General features: G+C 33.9%; 1 protein-coding gene across 1 annotated transcript in view; it reads right to left on the bottom strand.

The window, feature by feature from the left end:
- The window catches only part of LOC131853930 (protein WWC2-like), a 40,207-nt gene extending 19,490 nt beyond the window's left edge, over positions 1 to 20,717 (bottom strand). Inside the window, exons 1-2 of the mRNA XM_059205019.1 lie at positions 20,333 to 20,717; positions 2,165 to 2,274 (exon numbers count right to left, since the gene is read on the bottom strand). Of these exons, the coding sequence (XP_059061002.1) occupies positions 2,165 to 2,274; positions 20,333 to 20,460 (238 nt within the window). The 5' untranslated portion in view covers positions 20,461 to 20,717. The remainder of the gene's footprint in view (positions 1 to 2,164; positions 2,275 to 20,332) is intronic.
- Positions 20,718 to 22,307: the final 1,590 nt, after the last annotated feature.

Here is a 22,307-nt window from a genome sequence, read left to right as displayed (position 1 = left end):
CTTACAGCGACACCACACGCTTTATGTATTTACGAAAAAAAAATTATCTATGTATTTGTATCAGTAATCTAGTACCCATAACACAAGCTTTAGCTAGCTTAACTTGTGTCTAGATGGCGCTATGTGAATTGTCCTGAGATTATTATTATATATGTTCAATATGAAATACAAACTCGACTTGAAAATGTCAACTAAGACTAATTTGAAAAACTATGTACACATTTTCGTAAGCATGTCCTAACTTACTTGGTTTTTCGATTTTTAACTACCTAGTATATCACTACTCACATTTATATATTTCAAATATGTAGGTACTTCTATTTCTATAACCTTATATATATTTGTGATTAATTAGTAACATGGTAAACCTGAAATAAAATTTTAGGTAACAATCTAAAATATAAACCTTAATCAATTTTTTGACATCCTTACTAATTTTAGTTTACCAAAGTAAACCTAAATAAGCTTTATAAGACCACGTAACTTTTTTCTATTTCCAAAGATTCGAACCAAGTATGTCGGTCGTTGATTCTTTGGCATCATTACATTCACTAATAAGTTTACCAAAGTTAGCAAAAATAAGCTTTATTAGAACACGCAACTTTTTGCTACTTCCAAAGATTCGAACCAAGTACCTCGGTCGAAGATTTCATACTCAAACGAGTGCATCAATAAGGAATTCGAATCAAGCTGTTCAATAATTCATAGTATATACTAAGCTAAAGCTCTGTACTTCACATGCCCCCCGCGTAGAGCATTTTTCAATCGTCATACTGAATAAACCAAGGAGTAAGGCATAAGGACTAGAATATAGATGGTACAAACCTCTGTGAGAATTTAAAATATCTCAAACAAGTACCTGTGACTTGTTTATTGTAGTAGCCTTGTATGTCTTACATACTCAAATATAACAAGAATCTTGAAATATTACATAGCATCATCTAGACGAAAGTAAGGAACTAAAGACCAAGCTAAAAAACGCTTGTAAAGTGTTTGCAAAGCAGCTGTTAAAATACATCAATATTTTATTATTCATAACACAACTACAAATAAAGTAGTAAGTAGATAACTTAGTACTTTATTTGGAGATGAACCTGTGTCACAATATATTGTAAAAAAAAGACCTAGACTAAAAGATATACTAATACAATTTTGTATTGCACGAGAATTGAACTTACAAGCATTAAAAAGTAAGGCATGGTGTTAAATAGATAAAATCATAACTGAATCAAGTATAAAAGAAATAGATTTCAAGCCTGTATGTATGTTTTCTAAAAAGCCAATTGATTATATTGGCACTAATGTTCACCAATATGTAAGAAGTAGTTTTGAAACATACGTGTATGTTTATTAATTTACTTAGAAAGTCTTAATTAATAGAATATTTTGATACCAACATTCAAATAGACAAATCAGATGTATGTATATCCACTTCACGCCACCTTCCCTACGTGACAAGTGTTTATTATAAGTAAGTATAATATATATCACAAAACAAAAATAAATCTTACCATTTTATAAATCAATAAAGATACAACTATAATTATTAAAAACTGAACCAAATCCGGGCACTTAAGGTCAATGTCAACTCGCGTGTTACATAAATACGGTAGTACATACTACATATAGTGTTGATCTAAATGTTACTACGCTTTATAGTGGCATAATTAATATATTTATGTAGGTATTTTTATAACTTCAAATTAATTCATATTTAATAAGCAAATATGTATAGATTTCAAATTGAATTGCTGATTACGAATTCAAACCAACGTGTCTGGCATTGTCAGCATATGGTCATGAATATGACAATTTTTATCAAGTCGTCTATTGTTAATAATCTCGCACGTAGACATATATATCCATTGCAAGATAAGTTAATAAATATAGCTGGAATCAATAATAGACTGGTTCATATTTTAATAGAAATACTAAAGCATATACTAAATATTAGCTTTAATTAGATGTAACAAATCTTTACTTTTAAAAATTGTGATTCCTGTCACGAATTTCAGCATGATGTCTCAAAACAGTCTATCAAAGAACAAATTCAACATTTCAGGCGAAAGCTTAATCGTTTCCTACTACAAACTTCGTTTTAATTTGGTACGGTTCTGCGAACATAGTCGAGGATTTACAAAGGAATTTTGAATTAAAAACTTACGCTTGTTATGGTTAATGTAATAAGGTCCAATTTGTGGATCGTACGCCTCCTCCCAACCATGCGGTAGCTCATTGCCGATACAGTCCGCAAAGGACTGGGGTTTTGTGTATCTGAAACAAATAAAAAACAATATTAATCAGTGGAGTCGACAAAATACTGACATCATTAATGACACTATGTTCTGACAGAACATTATGTTTACTATTAGAAACTGATATTATGCTTAAGCGATTATGATTTATCTATCTTTGAATAATAAGGTGTCATAAAGATATAATATATAGCTAATAGAATTAGGAATACAAAAATAGGTATTGCGTAAATTAAAATTATTACCGTCATCAGCAAACGCTTTACATCCATATCTGTTCCAGAATTCTAGAAAAGTCAGAAGACTCTATTGTAGCAAAATGTTTAATAAAAAGCTTATCTGGCTTTTAATTTAGGTAGTCCATCTAAGATATTTAGACCCATTACTCAGGTTCACATCTAAATAGAGCTTATTATGTTCACGTTTCATAAAAGACATACTATGGTAAATTTTGCATACTACTCCAGCGGTATTTGACGGTCATGTCCAGTCTAGATAAATTTCAACTTGGCACCTTTTACATCAACAGTGGTTGGTTTGTGTTAGAACACAGTCTACGATTTTGGATGTGATCCATAAGTTTTACTTTCAACATTACTACATTCTATTATCCGCTAGAAGACCCTGAGGATGGAAGGGTTTGACGGACGGGAAAAATTATAATCGTGTTGAAAGGTCTTAAAATGGAACTCTAGTACATTCATTTGTTAAAACATGACCCATGTTATGTTACATGCTGATAATAGCTGTAGGTGTAATATTTTTTCAAATCAATACAATTTTTGTTGTGTTTATCTATTGCAAACATACAGAAATAAAATCTCTCTTTACCACTCATTACTAATTTCAATAATTCTTCCAACTTTTGCGATTGCGATCCATAACATATTATAGACAGAGTAATTGGTTTAGTATAGTCTTCATTATAATAACATAGATACTGGCATTATAATAACCCAAACTGCTCAAATCCCAAAGATGCAAAGTAAAAAAATATTCCTATTCAAAACGCAACAAGCAACTCTTCCCACGAATTTACAGGGGCGAACCCATTAAACAGTTCCTATTACTATCATTAAATCAAAATAAAAACAACCAAGCCCCGTTATTATTTCGAATCTTTCGACCGGATAATTTTTACTAGTTATTTAGTAATATGGGCCGTGTCTGACAGAGGCCAGAGCGTAGTCAATTTTGTTTCGATCTTGTGTGTAAACAAGTATTTTTTTTTATAAAACCTGTCCGAGAGTTAATGTAACAGGATTAGCTGAACACCTATCATTTACTGAATAAATTATTTGAAAAGCCAGTGCTCATGTTGTGTGGCTTCTAAGTCGCGCTGTCTCGTATAGAATGTGAATATTTTAACTTTACGACAGTAAAGTCTCAATTCAATTAAAAATAGTTTCTTTGCGGAGTTGATATCATAACCTTAATTACATTACAAGTATATTGAACCAGCATTGGATGTAGTTTTACTTGCATTATTCATTGCTATGATGCTTGCTGTAGCTTGTTTCATAGGAATTTCTGATTTTGTTTTTTTTTTATAAGTGACGCTATTCAAGATACATATCAAGTTGCCAGGTCCACTGTTCGGTTTATAATTAAACTTTTTACTTTTGTGTTTATAGACCATTTATTATAAGATCATATCGGAAAACTGCAGAGCTATCACAAACCGTCTGCTTGTTGTATCTTTAAATATTTTAAATAAATTTTACTCACTCTATTAAATTCAAGAATATGATTATACTCCATTTTAAAGTCTACGAAAAACTTAAACACGTTTTCATTCTGATAATAAAATTCAAATTTGACCGTAAATGTTAGTACCTATTTGCCGGACCAATGCGTAATTTCAGGTTTGATGAGTAACCTACTTATGGTTGAATTGGTTATGATCGTCCAAGTCTCGTCGTACTACTACGTTTCTAATACTTATCTATACATACGATACAAGTATGATGCATCTATTTTCATATACACATAATTATTTAATTCATATGTAATGATCATCAACATATAAATAATGCCATAAAAATTGTCGAACCGACAAAATTTCTTTGAAATTTTGTTTTGTCTTCATGTTTAAAGAAGATAATAATTATTTAGGTTTATTTACTTCACAAATTTAAGACATGTTTTTGTTTCTTTGTTACATACTCTTAGACTTGTAACAATTTCGCTCCACCTCAGCTTGTCTCGTGATGCTCGTAAATTTCCAGTTGCATTATTGCCGAGCTTTTTATTGTTATAGTCGTGATTATGGATACTATTAAACAGAGAAAGCCTGTATGAAATCTGTAAAGTATTCATTTTATAAAAATCACAATGCAAAATCTCATCATCATCATCATTAAAAACCTGTACCATCTCAATGTTAAACATTAGGCTCTTCTGATTAGAAAGGCGAATTATGCCAAAGTTGTTTGGTATAGGGTTTTATTTCTAATTGTCCATCCTTTTCGTCGATGTTTATTTTTTTATCATTATTCAAATGCTTTGCACCAGTATTCTTGATTTAAGGAAATAATGACAGTGAACGAAAGAAAGCACATGTTGATATTTTACTCAGCGTACTATCATACTACTTCATACCCGTGACTTAGCCTTATTTTTTGATTTAAAAGATAGCTTCTTTATGATACAATCTATCTTCACGTTAAACTTCATTATGATCTGTATGTCATAAAAAGTTAAGAAATAGCCAAACATACTTTTTTATTCGGAAAAAATCACGATATAGTGAGTTTTATGCTAAAGTTATAAATTAATAGTAGATATTTTACGTTCAAATCTGTACACGATATAAATAGAAATGGCCCTTTGAATTTCTCTTGACATTTGATGAAAAATGCGCCCTCGGCGTTGTAAAAGTTAATTTCATTTCACAAAAACAGGTGCAATGTATCGTAGTACGCAGATCATGCAACTAGGGGATAATTAATAGACATCACTGGTGCTAGAGCCGCGGGGCAGGGCGTGGTTTGCTGGCGCCAGCGTCCAGCATCATGGGCCACTTCGTACAAGTTTCGATTATGATTCACATCCAGTTGACCAACAAAAAGTGGACCTTCGCGTTTCCGATGGTGACGAAATCGAGTGGCGTCTCATACGCATCGCTGCTAACGGTTCTTGCTTTTTAATATGGCGTTTATACGGTAGTCGGATATTATAAGATTCTTCAGTTAATTGGCCACGTTAATGTCCAGTTTTGTGTTCGGGTTTTTAAATTGTAGAGTTTGCGCGATGGTTTGCTAAAATTATTGTCATTGGAGTGTGTGTATAATAGCTATATAATTTTGAAATAGGAAAGTAAGGTCTGACTAGAATGTACTATGCCGTCACTATATTTATTTATTTATATATAGTTTGCTTTATTTTACAAATTAGACCAAATTACTACCTAAAAAGACATTCCTAATGAACATTAATAAATCTCAAGATATGTGTTAATATAAGAATATTTTAAAAAAATTAGATAATTTTTAATTATCTACATAATAATATATCTTTACATAGTATAAAATGAAGTCACTTCCGCTATCTGTTCGCTTAGACCTTTTAAACTACGTAACAGATTTTAATGCAGTTTTTAACAGTAGATAGAGTGATTAAAAAGGTTTATACGTATAATACATACATACATATATAGTATATAGTACATAATAAAACATAGTCACCCACCAAATAAATCAAATTGACTGTCTATATTTTCGCGATAATCTCAAAAACTTGTGAACGGATTTTTATTCAATTTTAATCCATCAATAGAGTGATTTCTGAGGAAGATTTAGATGTATAATTCATTAAGGTCTTACGTAAACTAATTGCAATACCTCTAGTATTATATATTTTTACACCAAAAGGAGTAGAAATATCAACATTATAAGTCCAATATCAACATTATTTGTATCAATTTAAACCACTCTTTCATACAAACATAAACATCCAGAAATACTACCTACTTTAATAATCATTTGCCTATGAAAATGCAAATTAAACTTTTTATTAATTAACTACTATTATATGCTGTGGATTTAAAATTTAATTAAAGGATTTCATTTTATGATATTATGAATAACAATGTAATTTGCATGTCTTTAGATAATCCCGTTTATATTCAAGGTTTGGAAAAAAAATAATATTCTGAGATAGAAACAAAACATATATGATTTAATGGAATTGCAAATCATATTCCAGATTATGTATGTGCACGATGGCCCAGTGGTTACTACGACTTAAAGATAGTGAGTTCAAATCTGATCTACACCTAAAATTTTGTGTTAATTTATATTCTTGATGTGTCATGGAAAGTACTGATTGAGCAAATTAATCCCAGTGAACCACAGTAGGCGCGCTTTCTGTCAGGTTAGATTTAAATACAGGTAAATTCAATTCAATTATAATTCTTTTTTAAACATTTTAAATGTCATAAGTAGAACAGCGATCACTAACTTGTCAAGTATGGGGAATAGTGACTACAATATCTAAAATAGTCATTACTGTGAATGTAACAACAGTAGGTCATCATACAATATAAATAAACAAACAATAGATACATTTGTCTATTGCGATAATGCAATTTAACTCTAAAACGTTCATAGACATTGGTTAAGCTATAGCATATTGAAAATTAATGTTACTTTGTAATAACACAAAGCTCTTGTGAACTGTGAAGCTTTAACGTAAGTAAAACTTCAATGGGAAATTCGTTACTCCTTCCGTACAGCTACCGAACGCGCGGCGTCCATTTCAAAACACGATCACTCTTATCGAAGTGAGGGGATAGAGAAGCGTGCGTGCGCGCATCCAATTTATTGACGATAGAGCGAGACAGGGACACGCAATATGACTGAGGGAACGAGACGAGCATAGATACAATGTTGCCGCGCCGTGGTGGAACGGCAAAACCAGTCCTGTCAGCGGTACGTCAAGACAAGTCGAGTTCTTGGAAACGGTGACCCGTGTCACGGAATCCCTAGCTGCACACGCTGACATAAACACACACACACATTGCACGTGTACAGGGAGCTTTTGACTCCAATCAAGCAGCGTGACAGAATTTTTATTGGTGCCATAATACGACTAAATGTCACCGAACTATTATTGAATACTGTTATGGTTTCCATCGGCGACCGTAATATACTACGGATTGTGAAAAAACGTGACTATTAGCCAAATTTCTTCTGAATCTACATTGACAAATATCTGCGTCTTTGTGTGCCTACTATATATTTTATATCTTCTAATGTTGGGATACAAACTTATTATAAGTACATAATAAAAATACATAACTTATAGTACAGACACAAACACTCTTCTAAATTATGGAGAGTAAAGCCTCTATGTACAAGCATTATTCTTAAAGCGAAGTATTAACAACATTATTTAAATAAACTTTGGATTACTTATTTAGGATATAATTTTTGTACTTAAGTAGGTAGGTACTTTAAAATTAAGTATATTTTTTATTTAGATTCCTTTTAAGGACTCTGTCCAACATAGTTTTTTAATTTAAAAACTCTTCTGCCAAAAACATTTTAAACTATATTTTTCTTGGAATATATCTGAAAAATAGATTACACGTAACTATAGGTTTTTTTTACTTATGGATGATAATGGAATGGTGGAACGCCTTCGCTAACGGTTAAAGCTGGCGAGGTACCAGTAGCGGATGATAAGTTGACATGACGTCAGGACAGTCAGCCCATCGTGGTAAATTCACCATTAATTTATCACGATAGTATCTAGGAGGAACCAATCTGACATGGTATATTGCTAGCAATGGGCTAATTACCCTATTGCTATCAATGGGGTAATCAGTTCACGGCAAGTCCTCTACGCATTTCCCTAGAAACCATCGTGATAAATTCCTGCTGAAGTCACGATGGACTAAATGACCTGACCCCATGTTATCTTCCTCCACTGATGCCCTGCCAGCGTGAACCGATAGCGCAGGCGAGTGCATTATTTTTGTAAGATTTTTTGTACTATAATAGTATAAAAACCTTGCAATAAATTTGCTTGTTGTACCGAAAATCTTCGTAACAAAGAACTGTTTAGACAGCGCTGTTATACTTTTATATAGTCAACATGACAGTAATTTTATAACTTTGTTTATAAAATGCTGTAACTATATATTCTATGTTAGCATTAGTTGAATTCGGATGAATTGGGATGGGTAATAAATAAATCTATAGATTAATTGTTACTTTAACAGCCTATTATGATAATAAAAATATAACTCAATATGGTAATTACCATATTGAGTTATATTTTTCCTTCCTTCCTGAAATAGATAGAAGCCTACTTTGTTTTTTTTTATGTTTTGGATTAGATAATTCACATAGCAATATCGAGTCCTAAGCTGAACTTATGTTATGCGTACCAAAGAACTTATAGAACCACTTCAATATTTTTTATAATATACACTAAAAATTATTGATATAAATACAAATAATTTTAATGAATACAAATGTTTGTATTGTGCGATGAAAAGATCGGCGACCATGGAAATAAGGCGGTATGTTAAACTAGACCATCGAGGTCTTTAAAATAATTGTCTACAATAAACTATAATAATACAAGCGTATCTAATATCAAAATAAACACACTTATAAATTAAAATTTTTTTGTCCGACTTTTAAGAAATCTTTAAAGGTATCCTAAAGACGTAACCATGAAAACGACTAAAAACCATCCTTGTTTAAGGCTGACCAAAATTTGACAAGACAACTAATCAAATAAATGTGGCTCAATTTTTGTACGTAATAATCATTTACTGCTGAAGGTTTATTAACATACTCACATGAAAACTTCAGATTTAACAATTCGATCCAGAAATTAGAAACTTTGTACTCAAGCTGAATTTGCAATTATAATTTTATGATAAAAATTTGCTGTTAATAATTCTGTGATGGAGGTAATGAAAGTGTATGGATAAGCAGTAGCTTTATGGTCTTCTGCAATAATTACTAGTTATGAGCTACTATTCATATAATTATCATCCTCCGTACCTACTAATTGAGACACAATATAGTAGTGTATTAAGAACATTTTTTGTAACATTTCGCTGAGCAATTGAACATGACAGAGGTAGGACCCACCACCGTTTATCAGATTAACTGTCTATCTGATTTGCTAACTGTGTTTTCTGTCACCAGAGAATTCGCTGGAAATTAAAATGGTCGCAGACATTTTTATTTCTTGTCAGCTAGCATTGAGCATACTACAATCTCAGTCTTGTTACCCGAAATAGTGGACCATTAGACCATGATCTCTAAAGATAAAAATCTGTTAATAATGAACGACCTCTAAAGCAGAATAGCAGTGCCGTTTGACGATGAATTTAGCTTGCTTTGGATTAACGAGTCATCAGATAAAATTATGATGATGCATTGTTATAATCACTGCTAAATCTTCTTTTATTGATCAATCCAATCAATAAATTAAAAACATATTACTTTCCATTATTAAAGCATGGAAGCAGTGAAGAAACAATTAATTTACTTAAACCATTAACCGTGAGCTATTTCCATAAATGTATTCTAATGCCATCTATTGGTACATTAGCAGCATGTAGTTCCGAATTATTTTCCTACTAATCTTTCCTTTTACAATTCCCAGCAGATATTATTCAAACTTTAAATCAGCTTAATAGAAGTCATTAAAAACAATAAATTTATTAAAATACATTTCTCAGAATACACAGTCTATTTGTGTTTTTTGATAAAATTCTTGAGGCCAATATGTAAAAACACACACGACAGTTAATAAAATTTTTATGAGTCTCAAGACCTTTTATTAGGGCATACTAACGGTAACATAAAGTGTGAGATAACAATCAGCGAAAACAAAGAATGGACGCAAAATGTAAATTAAGCATTTCATATTATATTTCCAACTGATGCAAATCTCAGGAATCCTATTATTTGGTATAACATTGCACAGCACTTTGAACTTGGTGACTTTCATACTCAGTTTATTATCAAATCGTCACGCATAGGAGACGCGAATAAAATCGGGTTCGGATGAGTTGTGTGATATGTCAGTTCAGTGCATCGAGTCTCATTGGAAAATAGCGCGGCAGAAGGCCAACGTACCGTCGTTCGCCATCCCAGAATAGAAACACGAAGGTTGCTGCCCGCTTTCGGACTATTTCATTATGTACTTACTCCTGCAGATTTCATGCAATTCTTCCGGAACCAACTTTTACAGAAACTTAAGTCTCAAAGCAAGCATGCGAGTGAGCTCTATCCTTATACCTCTTTATACCACAAACAAAACATCAATAACCTGCACACGGAAATCGAATTCCATCTACTTAGTAATCAGACAAATCCAGTTCAATTGCGTCGAGAATTATAAAAGGGGCACTATAAAAGTGTTAGCAAATATATATAGAACGTATGATTTATTCCTAGTAACATTTGCACATCGTTGAATTAATACAACATCCAATTTATCGAAGTCTAGACGCTTGCGAACGAACTGGTATTAGTTGTGAATGTGTAACGTTCTAATCCGGAGCATATTACTCATTATATTTTGCAAAAGTGGAAATGCCAAACCGAATCCTGGGTTATGATTATGACTGAGTTGGAACACGTCTGGTCGAAGGAGGTGCCACGCTGTCTCACATATATCGACCGACCGACAAATGGACACGCACACCTACTAAAGCTCTATAAATACCGTGAGGGAAATATTTTAATCCGGATGGCCCGTTTAATGCACATTCCTTAAGCTTTGGAGCAAGCCCGATTTTTTTACTCCTTTACGGCGAGAAGACATTGTTGCCACACTTACTTTTAAATCCATAAGATTAATCTACTTACTTATTATCAAAAACTGTGTCACTAGATACAGTTAAGGATAAAAATGTGAAGTGAATAACCTGTGACTAAATTACTATGTGCATAATATTAAAGTAAATAGACTGGCCTGTGGTACTTTAACAATTATTGTTCTTGACTTAAACAAAACCAATCTCACAGACAGGATGATTACAGACTTTCCGATGTCCAAAAAAGGAAGCGTGTTAGGGGTCAACGTGATTTCCTCTCGCATTCCAAAACGGTGACCCATTGCTACAACGGCTACAATCAAATTAAACACGACTTGCAATGGGTTCGACGAATGCCGACCGGATGATCCAATACGTGGATATAAAATTTCGTATCTCCACACAACCGTGCAAGCGAACCGCATACACAAACATTCTCCATTTCTTACGTCACTAGCGGCAATCACCGAATTTATCCCCCAAATTACGGTGGTAACCGTTCGAAAGTACTAATTAGTAGTGCGATGGTATGTTCATGGGCAGTTAATGCCACACCATGACGTCACACGTCATTCGATCATTGACAAACAGCATTCCAACGCTTAGTGTGGACGCTGTTAAGACGCGCGTCACGTCAATCCTTCAAGGTCTCAGCTCGTCTTGGGATTCGAGAATTTATATACCTACATTTATTTGATGCTCTCACTTGAATATCAAATGAGTTATTGTGCTTTAATCTGTATACTGTCAAAGATTAAGTTTCGAATCAACGTTTTATATTGTTGCAATGAATTGTGGTGTAAGTACTAAGTGGCTGACACGAAATATCACCCCTTGTGTGTAGATGTGATGGACGGACGGACAGTGGATTGCATAAACAGCGAATATGTAGGGTTTCCGATTGAATCACGCCGCATACCAACCGCCTTCGTCACGGAGTCAGGCGGCGCGTGCGCCTGCGACACAATATCGAATAGGGATGTGAAAAACAATCGATTATGAAAATAAAATCCACAAGTAATCGAATTTTGTGTTAGTTTTTAATGTACTATAAAATTTATTTATTTCATCCAATTTTGTCACCTTGGGAAAACAAAAACAACGACGTACCAATGTATCCAAAAATAAGTATGGTGGGAAAGTAATCGCTTATGTAACAAAACTATTTTTATGCAATCGATTATTATGCTATATAATATAATCAATACATTAATAACCGACTATTTGCAGGAAATATTACATTCATAATATTGAACGCAGAGGTATCAATACAAAAAGAAAACAGAAAGGATTTTAAACTTCCTTCTTATTTAGTCAATATTATTGGTCAGGTATGTCACGTGTCTAAATTTAATTTAGAATTTATATCGATATATTTCTTAAGTAAATGTATCTGTCATTTTATTTACTCAGCATTTTTAAATAAATGTTTAAGTGGTTAGGTAATACCTATTAGAAATCTATTTTAGCCTTATTTATTTAGAAAACATTATAAATGGTAGCCATGTTCCTGGCTAGACATAATGTTAGAATATACGTACACATAATCATAATGAATTATAACAAACAAACGAAGTAGAAATATATGAGGTATTTCATTGAAGTAAAAACTACATATATTATTTGCTAGTTGACACTTAACTCTAATTTGTTAAATTTATAGCGTTACATTAAAGTAGAAAATGAAATATACACAACACAATTGAAATAAAAACAAAATTTAAATCAACTCACAATAGATAAAGAAAACTGTGAAAATATTGTTTTATTTAAAAAAAAACGCTAATATAAATTTAAAAAATTAAATACGCAAAAATTTTTGGTAGGTCTTTACGACGTATCTAAAATTTTTGTGAAACAGTCGAAATTTTAAAAGATATCGTGAATTTAGTAAACACTTGGTAACACGAAAGCGAATATCACGACCTCACTCAGTCATTCGATAACACGACGCAGTCTAAATAATACCGTGGAATGACGAATGGCCTGTTGCTTTTGTACTTAAGGAATTCCTAATTGATATTGCATTATAGTCGCCCCCAACTGGTACGGCTACATTGCAATTTGATGCAGATTAATACCGTAAATCTAAAGAACCTGGCTCTGCTATGCATGTCTCAGTAAATCAGGGCACAAAAATTTACGACCCACATAATTTATAGTAACTTTAAAGTATTTGTGATGTATTTTTAACGACTGCTCGTAATTAGTCGGGCAATATAAAAGCTAGTCTCGATCTTAGATGTATACGAAGCTATAGACGATAAACGCGACTTCGTTTCTATTACGTTTTGATAATACTACATTATTTGTACAGACTACTTGTTATATAAATTTATGAAAAGATTTAGATTTGATAACGCAATAACAAATAATCCAACAGATACTTATTTTCTTAACACAAAATTATAAATGGGAACATTGGTAGCTTAGTGATTTAGTATCCAGTTTCAAAAGATGTACTAAGTTTAATTAATGCTGACACCATTACTTTCTTATTCTCATTCATTATTTAATGGGTCAATGATTATAGCAAGAAAATAATGAAAACAACACAGCATTAATTACCCCTTCTCAAATATAATAAAACTCAGTCAATAGACATATTAAAACTTAATAGCACCAGATGACTAAGCTCCTGCAACTACCGCATTTAAGATTACAGTTGAGTATAAAAAATATGCTAGCAGATAATACAGCAATCAAACATTCCTGCGGTAACACGACTGTAGAAGTGGGTAATAAAATGTGGAGAAATGTAGAAATACAACGTACATGACGCGCCACGGGTATGCGAGTGCGCCCTTTAGATATGATAGAACTGTTCTTAATAGTTTGCAACGATGCTTGTCGGCAACTCGACGATGCCACGAATGGTACTTTCGCAGTGATAGAAAGTCAAACATTAGGCAAAGCAGCTTCGTTCACGTACATTTGTTATTAGAGCGGTGTCGTTGTAACGCACCGGAAACTATGGTTAAACATCGGTTGAATTGGTCAAACAAGATATCAATGCATGCGAATGAATGGATGGCGCCTTACTTCTGCGAAACTTTGTTGAGAACCGAATTCCTTAGCCTCATTGTCACAGAATCTTTAAACGTAGTAAACGTAGATTAGTAAGACAAAATGTTACTATTGATTGTAGCGCTTTGTACACTGCTGTATTACTATGAAGATCTATCTTGATTGAAACTACTAGATTGAAAATATTCACGGTTTAGTATTCCAGTACTAGATATATATTTTTTGTAAAATAAAATTGAAACAATGGAAAACTATCTGAGCCATCAACATATACACATCAAAACATCGGAGATTGTTAAGTATCCCAGATGTATAAAATCGATAAAGTTATGGAAAATACTATTACAATACAAGAAACGTATTTGAATTTTATCAATGACAATAATAATAAAATTATGCATAATATTCTAAAGAAGGTCAAAAATAATATGCAATGGAATCATTACAATAAATCCAGTTGTGACATAAACAGGACTTTTAATCTCGATTCAGCCGCCTAATTGCTGGTCCAAAGTAGGTAACTATTCTATACAGGTGTTTCGTATTCCAAAACGGTTACGATCCAAGAATAAGTGATAGTAATAACAACGGACACTATTGCTATGGTACAAGGTACATATTAGAATGAAATTGTAGATATTCGCCAGTAATGGACCTGTCACATATTTCGCCCACGTCCAAAACTGCGATTAGAACAATTTATTCAGAACCAAGGATTTGTGCCCATTCGCAGCCGATGGCCACGTCTACTATAGACAACTAATTCTAATAACATAATTGTGTACTTCACTAAATACACTATATCCTAATCAAATTAAAAAACAATCTAAATTGATGGACGTTTTTGATTTACGTTGATGATTTTATATATTGAAAATGGATTGCTCAATTAGTTCGTTTTGAAATTAGTTTTCTAATTTCATGTCATACACTTCAAATTGCTTTATTCCGTAGTCAAGTAAGAGGTTAATCGGCACAGCTTAAATAATCTACATCATACGCTGCCGTAATAGGTTATTATTTTGTTCACAATGCAATTATAATGTTTGTCATGAATAGCTTCTTTAATTAATGGCATACCAAAGAAGTTCCATTAATAACACACCAGTAAATAACGATTTTAATTTTTATTTGACGTTTTTAAGTCGAATAGCGGTAAAGTATCGCTTTCTTTCCATCCACAGTCAGAGTTGAATCACACATACTACTATAAACATTAAGAGGATATTCCCTGAAACGTGCTCCGTACTATTTTCTACAACAATAAATTAAACTACTACAAAATAATATTTCGCCGTTAGTACTAATAAACTATTATTTCAAAGCGCCAACATTAGTTTTTGTTTAAACTCATTTTTACGCCTAACTTAGATAATGTAATCGTTAATGTCATAAATAAAAAGGACCTAAATAGCTCCTTCCTGTGAACAATCCAAGATAGTACATTACTTTAGTAAAGTTTTGCTGTCACGCCTGAATGAAGAGGAGGACACAAATACTGAATTGAAACAGCCGAATATCTAAATCTCAAGTCGATAAACTCCTCTTAAATCGTCACTAATGTTTATAGAGGAAACATTAAAATAGGCAACATTCTTTAGCGACCGGAGTCTGGGCGTCCTCCGGAGTTTAATCAAACAGTCTTATGCAAATCAGGCAAAAAGTTATTCAGTTTTATGACCGAACAGTATAAACGATTGATCAACACTCAACATTATCAACTTATTTATTTTAACTATTTTCTATAGTAATGGCATGGTGCATTCACCTGCGCTATCAGTATACACTGACGCGGCACCAGTTAAAAATAATAGGATGAAAATCTTGTATTCTGGAATGGAGATGTATATAATATCCGTAGTGCATGTACATAGGCGATGGTTACCACAGACCATCAGGTGGGTTCTGGAGGGAAGTCAGTTTGTTAGCCATTGCACACACATTACAAAGTTGAGATTTATGGTAGTTTAAATGTGTACTGAAGTATAGTACATAGTGGGCGACAATGAAATGAAACCATTACAAATATGTAAACAGTCATATGACGACAATATTAGATAAGAAAGGAATGCTAATTTGTATTAGAAATGAGAGCAGTACTGTTTTTATCACATACTCGCATAGATAACTTTAAACATGCGTGATTTAAGACTATTTTCCAGTACCATAGATAGCGAACAAAATTTTTCTGATGATAATGTTATATTCTGAATACAAAGTAATATATATCGATGTGACAAGGCCTCGTATGTTCGACGTTTCCAAGACATTCTTAGAATCGGCATATCAAAATTATCTGAATGTCAGACACTTCACGGAACTTTCCCTATTAATGTACAGCGAAAATAAAAAAACATGAATAAATTGTTAGTAAATATTGTATTCTATTATAGTCTTCTAAATGTATGTACATAATTAGAAATGTAGATATCAGTATTTTTATTATAGATACTGCTTAGATTATAAAATAAAGAAGTAATGATCGTCTATCATTTGCAGCAGAATAATCAAATTATATCAACAGTCATAAGTCGAAGCGCGGTGTCTCTACGCGCGTCTGCTAGTATAAAACCACCAAGGACATATTTATCTGAAAGGAATGCGTTGAGTAAACAATGTTGTACGCTATTTTGCGTTCGCTCGGCCACGCGCCGCACCCTACGGTTCACTTAAATTTACATTTCGCTACTCCCCAATAGACTACAATTAGTTTAAATTGTTAAAAAGAAAATGTTTCTTCTCTTTTATCTCTTGAGAAAACATTAATCACCACATACATTCTGATGAGTGTAGGTGGCTTAGTTTGTAGCGATTATCTGCCTCAAGCTAAAATATTTCGTTAATCATATTCAAATGACTATCCCTCTATATCTTAACACCGTTGAATAGGTACGTAAAATACTTTTACTTCGTTTTAGCAAAGGTGACCGGTTCACGCTCGTTTCAGTATAGCTAATGGTTCGATGTCGGTCACCTTGATGATTACCGAGTATAAACAACGCGTTAAGCATTATTCTACTTTGAGAATTCAACAGCATTATTTAGTGTTCAAAAGTCAAGAAACGCAGTAAAATGCCCAGCCCCTTTAGCGTTACGCTTGAAGGAACTCGCGTTGGGCGTGGGAAGAATGCAAGATGCTTTACACATACTTGGGTTACACAATCTTATGAAGACAGCTTCGTTACAACCAATATTACTACTAAAATATGTGCAATCGTTGTCGAGAAAAACGATGAGCAATTGGCCTGATTTAACTAAACAGCTACAGAAGAAGCTCATAAATATTATTCAAAATACCTAATAGTACCTAGATTGCAGTACAATATATGTACATGGTTCTGTATTAATAAAGACAGTTACAGCAATACTGTAAATGTCTATAGTATTGAAAATGCGTTAATATATAATACAAATATTACAAGATGGAAAGATTTTACCGATTAATTGTTTGTTTGCAATAAATATAGCTCCGAAATTGCTGAACCAATTTGAAGCCATTTACCATTAAATTCTAAATTGAAACTTCGAACTCATACAATAGAATATTTTCAAAAACGTTACGATAGGGTATAAAAACTCCGATAACGTAACCCAGCGTGTGAAAAAATGATTGTGTTTTATAATTTTAAATTTTTTATATTTTTATTAAATACCCGTGTAAAACCGGGGTGTGTTTGACTAGCGAAACATTAGAATGCAAGAAGAATTTTAAATATTCTATCATTATATGAATCCCTACGATTCCCACATCTAATTTGCCTACACCTAGGCATGCAGTACGCAGATTTCACTCGCAACATAGAATTATGCATTAACTAGCAACGGAACGCAACACTGTGGTATGCAAGCTGAACAATGTACAGGCTAAATGTACCGACGCAGTGAAACTGCATTCAACCGATACAATTAAAGTAATAAACACTGACGTACTCGGGTATAAGTTCCCATTCGCTTGTTAATCGCCGCTATCATTGTCTTTCTCGCTTCCTTACTTATAGAAACGATACAAAGCTTTTTTCTAGACTCACAATGCGTAGCTGTCGAACAGTTCTATGTCGTTGAGTTCTTGTCGCTTCTTTTAAGCACCACTTATATCGTTACGTATCACACTTGTTGTTGAGATCTGCGAAAACCGCAAAATGCTTATTCGCACGCAACACAGAGCCTCGTTATAGAAGCATAATATAAACCACTTATTGCTATGTACAGACTACACCTCTAATAGCATCATAAATATCCCCACCATGTTAAAAAGATTTTAATTCGAAATTCAATGGCGCATATTTAATGTAACTAAGAGATCGTAAGGTTCGTCGCGACAGACCAATAAACTCATATCAATTTAGTATATATCAAGTCATAAAAACCAGCCCTAGTTGACAACATTCTCGGCGGAGGCATGTAAATAATTACATTCTGGCAGAAACACGAGTGCCGTAACCGAGACAACATTTTTCATAGAACGTTTAGGTACCATGCCACGTATAAGGTTATAATAGCGTATGCTCTGGAGACGTGGCCTGGTTATTTTTAGACATTAATAAATTGGCTTAGTGGCTCAGTTTATTATGTGCGCGCTTTACACAAGTAGATGTCGGCAGTGACATCCGCGGTGTCTTCACTTCTAGGTCGATTGTGACTCGACTGCTCTTTATTATCGACTTGTAGTTCCTACCAAAACAATGCAGCGTATCTGTTATTAAAAAACATTATCTGTTCAAAGACATTTCTATATTTGCAGTAAAATAAATTAAACGATTTAGAAATTTTCCATGTTTGTATCTGATAAAGGAAATAAGATTATTCAGTTTTAAGTACACTGAGTCTCAAATATCACGCCAATGTCGATACGATCGTACGGAATGCACTTTGGCAAAAGGTTCAATAAAAATACCAAGTTTATGGATTCTGTGTGAGCGGCGAATTTTATTGCGGTGTCAGTGTAATAGAATCAGGATCCTTAAGTCTTTTAATTCGCATCTGATTTTTTGAAACATTGAACTCTTTTATAACATTCGCATAACATCTGCTATAGCTTTTGTCCTTGCGTCACATATTCAATTTAGTAATCCAAGAATGCGGTAATGTTGAAACATATTGCATTGAAGCTTGACTTCTTCTATGTCTATTTCATACATAACATCTTTCAACATGGTCTAAAATAACTTTGACTTTATATTGTTTAATTGAACATACATAAACTCATCCTGTTTCTTAAAATAACTGTTTGTTGTAAGATATTATTTTATTATAGTATCAAAGATAAACAGGTTTTGTTATAAAATCGTGAATAGTATTGTTAGCATGTTGTATGAAGTTCATTTTATTCCTCTTGTTAATAAATGGGTCAACAAGATCAATTTTATCCTGTTTAGCATCATTGTATGAGCCATGCAGCATTACAAAGTGTTGCTTAGCATTTTTAAACGCAGGTGTAGGGTTTTTAAGGTCAAACTTTTTAAGACAATGATGCAGGTGTCATTTAGCATGGTAAATAGATACGACTAGAGACATGATCGGTATTTAATAGGGATGTTGCAGCACCTGCAGCTTGGCGAGATGTTGCGGTGGTGAGGGGAGGGGCGCGGCGGGGCTGGTGCGCCGCTTTAGAAAGGCGCGACCATCGCCGGCTCGCCGCAGGCTCAAGCCGCATTCTACGGCCTGTCATTCACACGACGCAACTTGCCTATGCATTGCATTCCATCTCCCACCGCGCCGTTGTCGCACCATACACGCGTACCTTACGAAATCAGCCGTACCATCTCACACATACCATATTCAGACAACACTTAACGAATTATTTCTAAGCCCGTTCAGTCACCAACGTTACTATGAACCAGTTACGTGGCCTCATTAGTTCCGACCCAACACCGTTCATCAAATAATCAGACCCCTTATGGAAACAACGCAACTAAAACAATGCATTCCAATGGATAACAAATGATAACCATAATTTGTGTTTAGCTCATTTTGTTGTCACTAAATTGTGGTATGTCGTGTGAAATCGAGTCAGTTACGCGCGCTTTCAGCTAGAGAGCACCACCGTCGCGTCGAGCGGGCAGTTTGTTTTCCACGATTAATTCTATTTTAGAACAATGTTTATCACTGCAATCTTCTCAGTGCAGAGAACGTAAAGAATATTATCACTCTTTGGCACTGTAACACACAAATTCAAACAGAAAACGCCACAAATTACATTGGAATGTAAAGTTTTGACATGGGGCTCTTACGGGTTAACACTTCTCTTTGGAAAACTTACCTGTCCCGCGGGTCAATCCAAGTAGTATTTCTATTGTTGTGATCAATAAAATAAAGTTTCCCGTCATAGTCCCTCGCATAATCCCAACCGTCAGGCAAGGGTATCTCGCCGTTTGGTCTCCTTGGCATATTTCACTGATTAAATCCATTCAAACGAATAACGAAGCACACTCGCGAACTAGCTACACGGCCATGTTGAATACCTCATTACGAGGAGTGACGTCACTCGGGCCCGACCAATAGCGGCGAAGGGCCCCCACGATGGAATGCGGCGCGTACGCGAACACAGAATGCTTTCGTACGTCACTAGAACGACACGCAGACGGAACGCGACCGTACCGTGCGACCCCACGTCGCTGACTGAGCCGCGCCGACTCGCCGCCACGTTATCACAGCTCATGATAATATTCCAGCACCTACAGTCTAAATGCATTCCTGGGCTAATGTTTACATTACATATACAGACAGACACGACGGTGGTCTGCCAGTGGCGAACGAATGACTGATGCTTGCTTTCGGCGATGAGCGAGACGCGAAAACGCCAAATTGACAATGTATGCAAAAATTAGGTATTCAATATATTTACAATTCTGCTCTATACAAGCCAGTAGGTATATAGAGAGCGCGTTGCGCATTCCACAGCGTATGTACTTGCGTAGAGGCGTAATACAAATTACAGATAGCTACCCCGCCTTCTAAGATGCTGTATCTCGACGTACTACCTACTAAAGCAATAATTACTCATTTTTCAAAATGCAAGCAATGTGCATAAGCTCGAGGCAGTTATCTAGAATTGGAATTTATTGCTCCTCCCTAAGAATACGTATTTTATATAAAAAAAAAACGTTGCACAAGTATAAGATTCAGTATAAAGTAAAATAGGAATTTCTTTTGCTTGTTCAGGTTATTTCACGTTTATTCGTGAGGATGTTGAATTGGTGCCCTGGGCATCAAGAAAACTTCAATATCAATCAATGATGAACTAGAGAAGGCTTGAATTGTCTTAAAAAGACTGAAAGGTGAGATGAACTATGTATTTCATTTCATCTTTCAATAATAGATAATATTTATCATAAGATCATTTACGAAATATTTGCATATAAATATTAAAAATAATATAATATGGTCCCAGCGCCATCTAGTCCCAGCCAAAATAGAGTTTGTATTATGGGTATTGGACAACTGATATAAATACATAGACATATATTTTCTGTAAATACATAATTTACATAAAAAATACCCAGATCGATATCAACAATTGTACAGTCATACAAGAATACAAATGTTTCTGTCGCATGAGGAATCGCGCCAGCGACCATCGGAAGCAAGGCGGTATGCTAAACCGCAAGGATACCGAGGCCGTCAAAATATTATAGAAAAAGAATAATTTAAATCACACAATTATTTATTTCGATCTCATTATCATATGTAGTTAGAAACAAAATTGACCAACGGGACATCACAAAAGAGCACGATCACTACAGATCACTTTCGCACGCAGAAAAAATCCAAGGATTAAGACAGGGAAATTACAGGGTGTAGAGACAAAGCATTTTCGTTCTCGGGAATGGCAACATATGAGATTACCTATATTAAAAATAACAATTTCAAATTAATTTTTCACTAAATGCATACGTATTTAAAGAAATACATCTGTTTGATCAGACTAATCTATCAAAAATGCCTAATCTTATATATTTGGCACACCTAATTAAAATCCTATAACTTGACATACGACATGATACTTAACAATTTATATCGCCAAAATCTTTGCACAGGATATGTCAACCGGCTTGGATATGGACATGAGAACCTGGGCTTTTCCGATTGCTAACCGTTGATATTGGGTCTTTCACACAGCCAGGGTTGCCAATCGTAAAATATCAATCTTGTACGAGGAAATAAATAATCTGATAATATCTCGTACATTAGCTCAAATTGGATCTCTAAACTGTATGAGTTTAGAGATCCAAATT

Source organism: Achroia grisella, unplaced genomic scaffold (genome assembly GCF_030625045.1).
Source record: "Achroia grisella isolate CSIRO2021 unplaced genomic scaffold, CSIRO_AGI_Agris_v1 utg918, whole genome shotgun sequence".
NCBI lineage: Eukaryota > Metazoa > Arthropoda > Insecta > Lepidoptera > Pyralidae > Achroia > Achroia grisella.
This window is presented reverse-complemented; position numbering and strand designations above follow the sequence as displayed.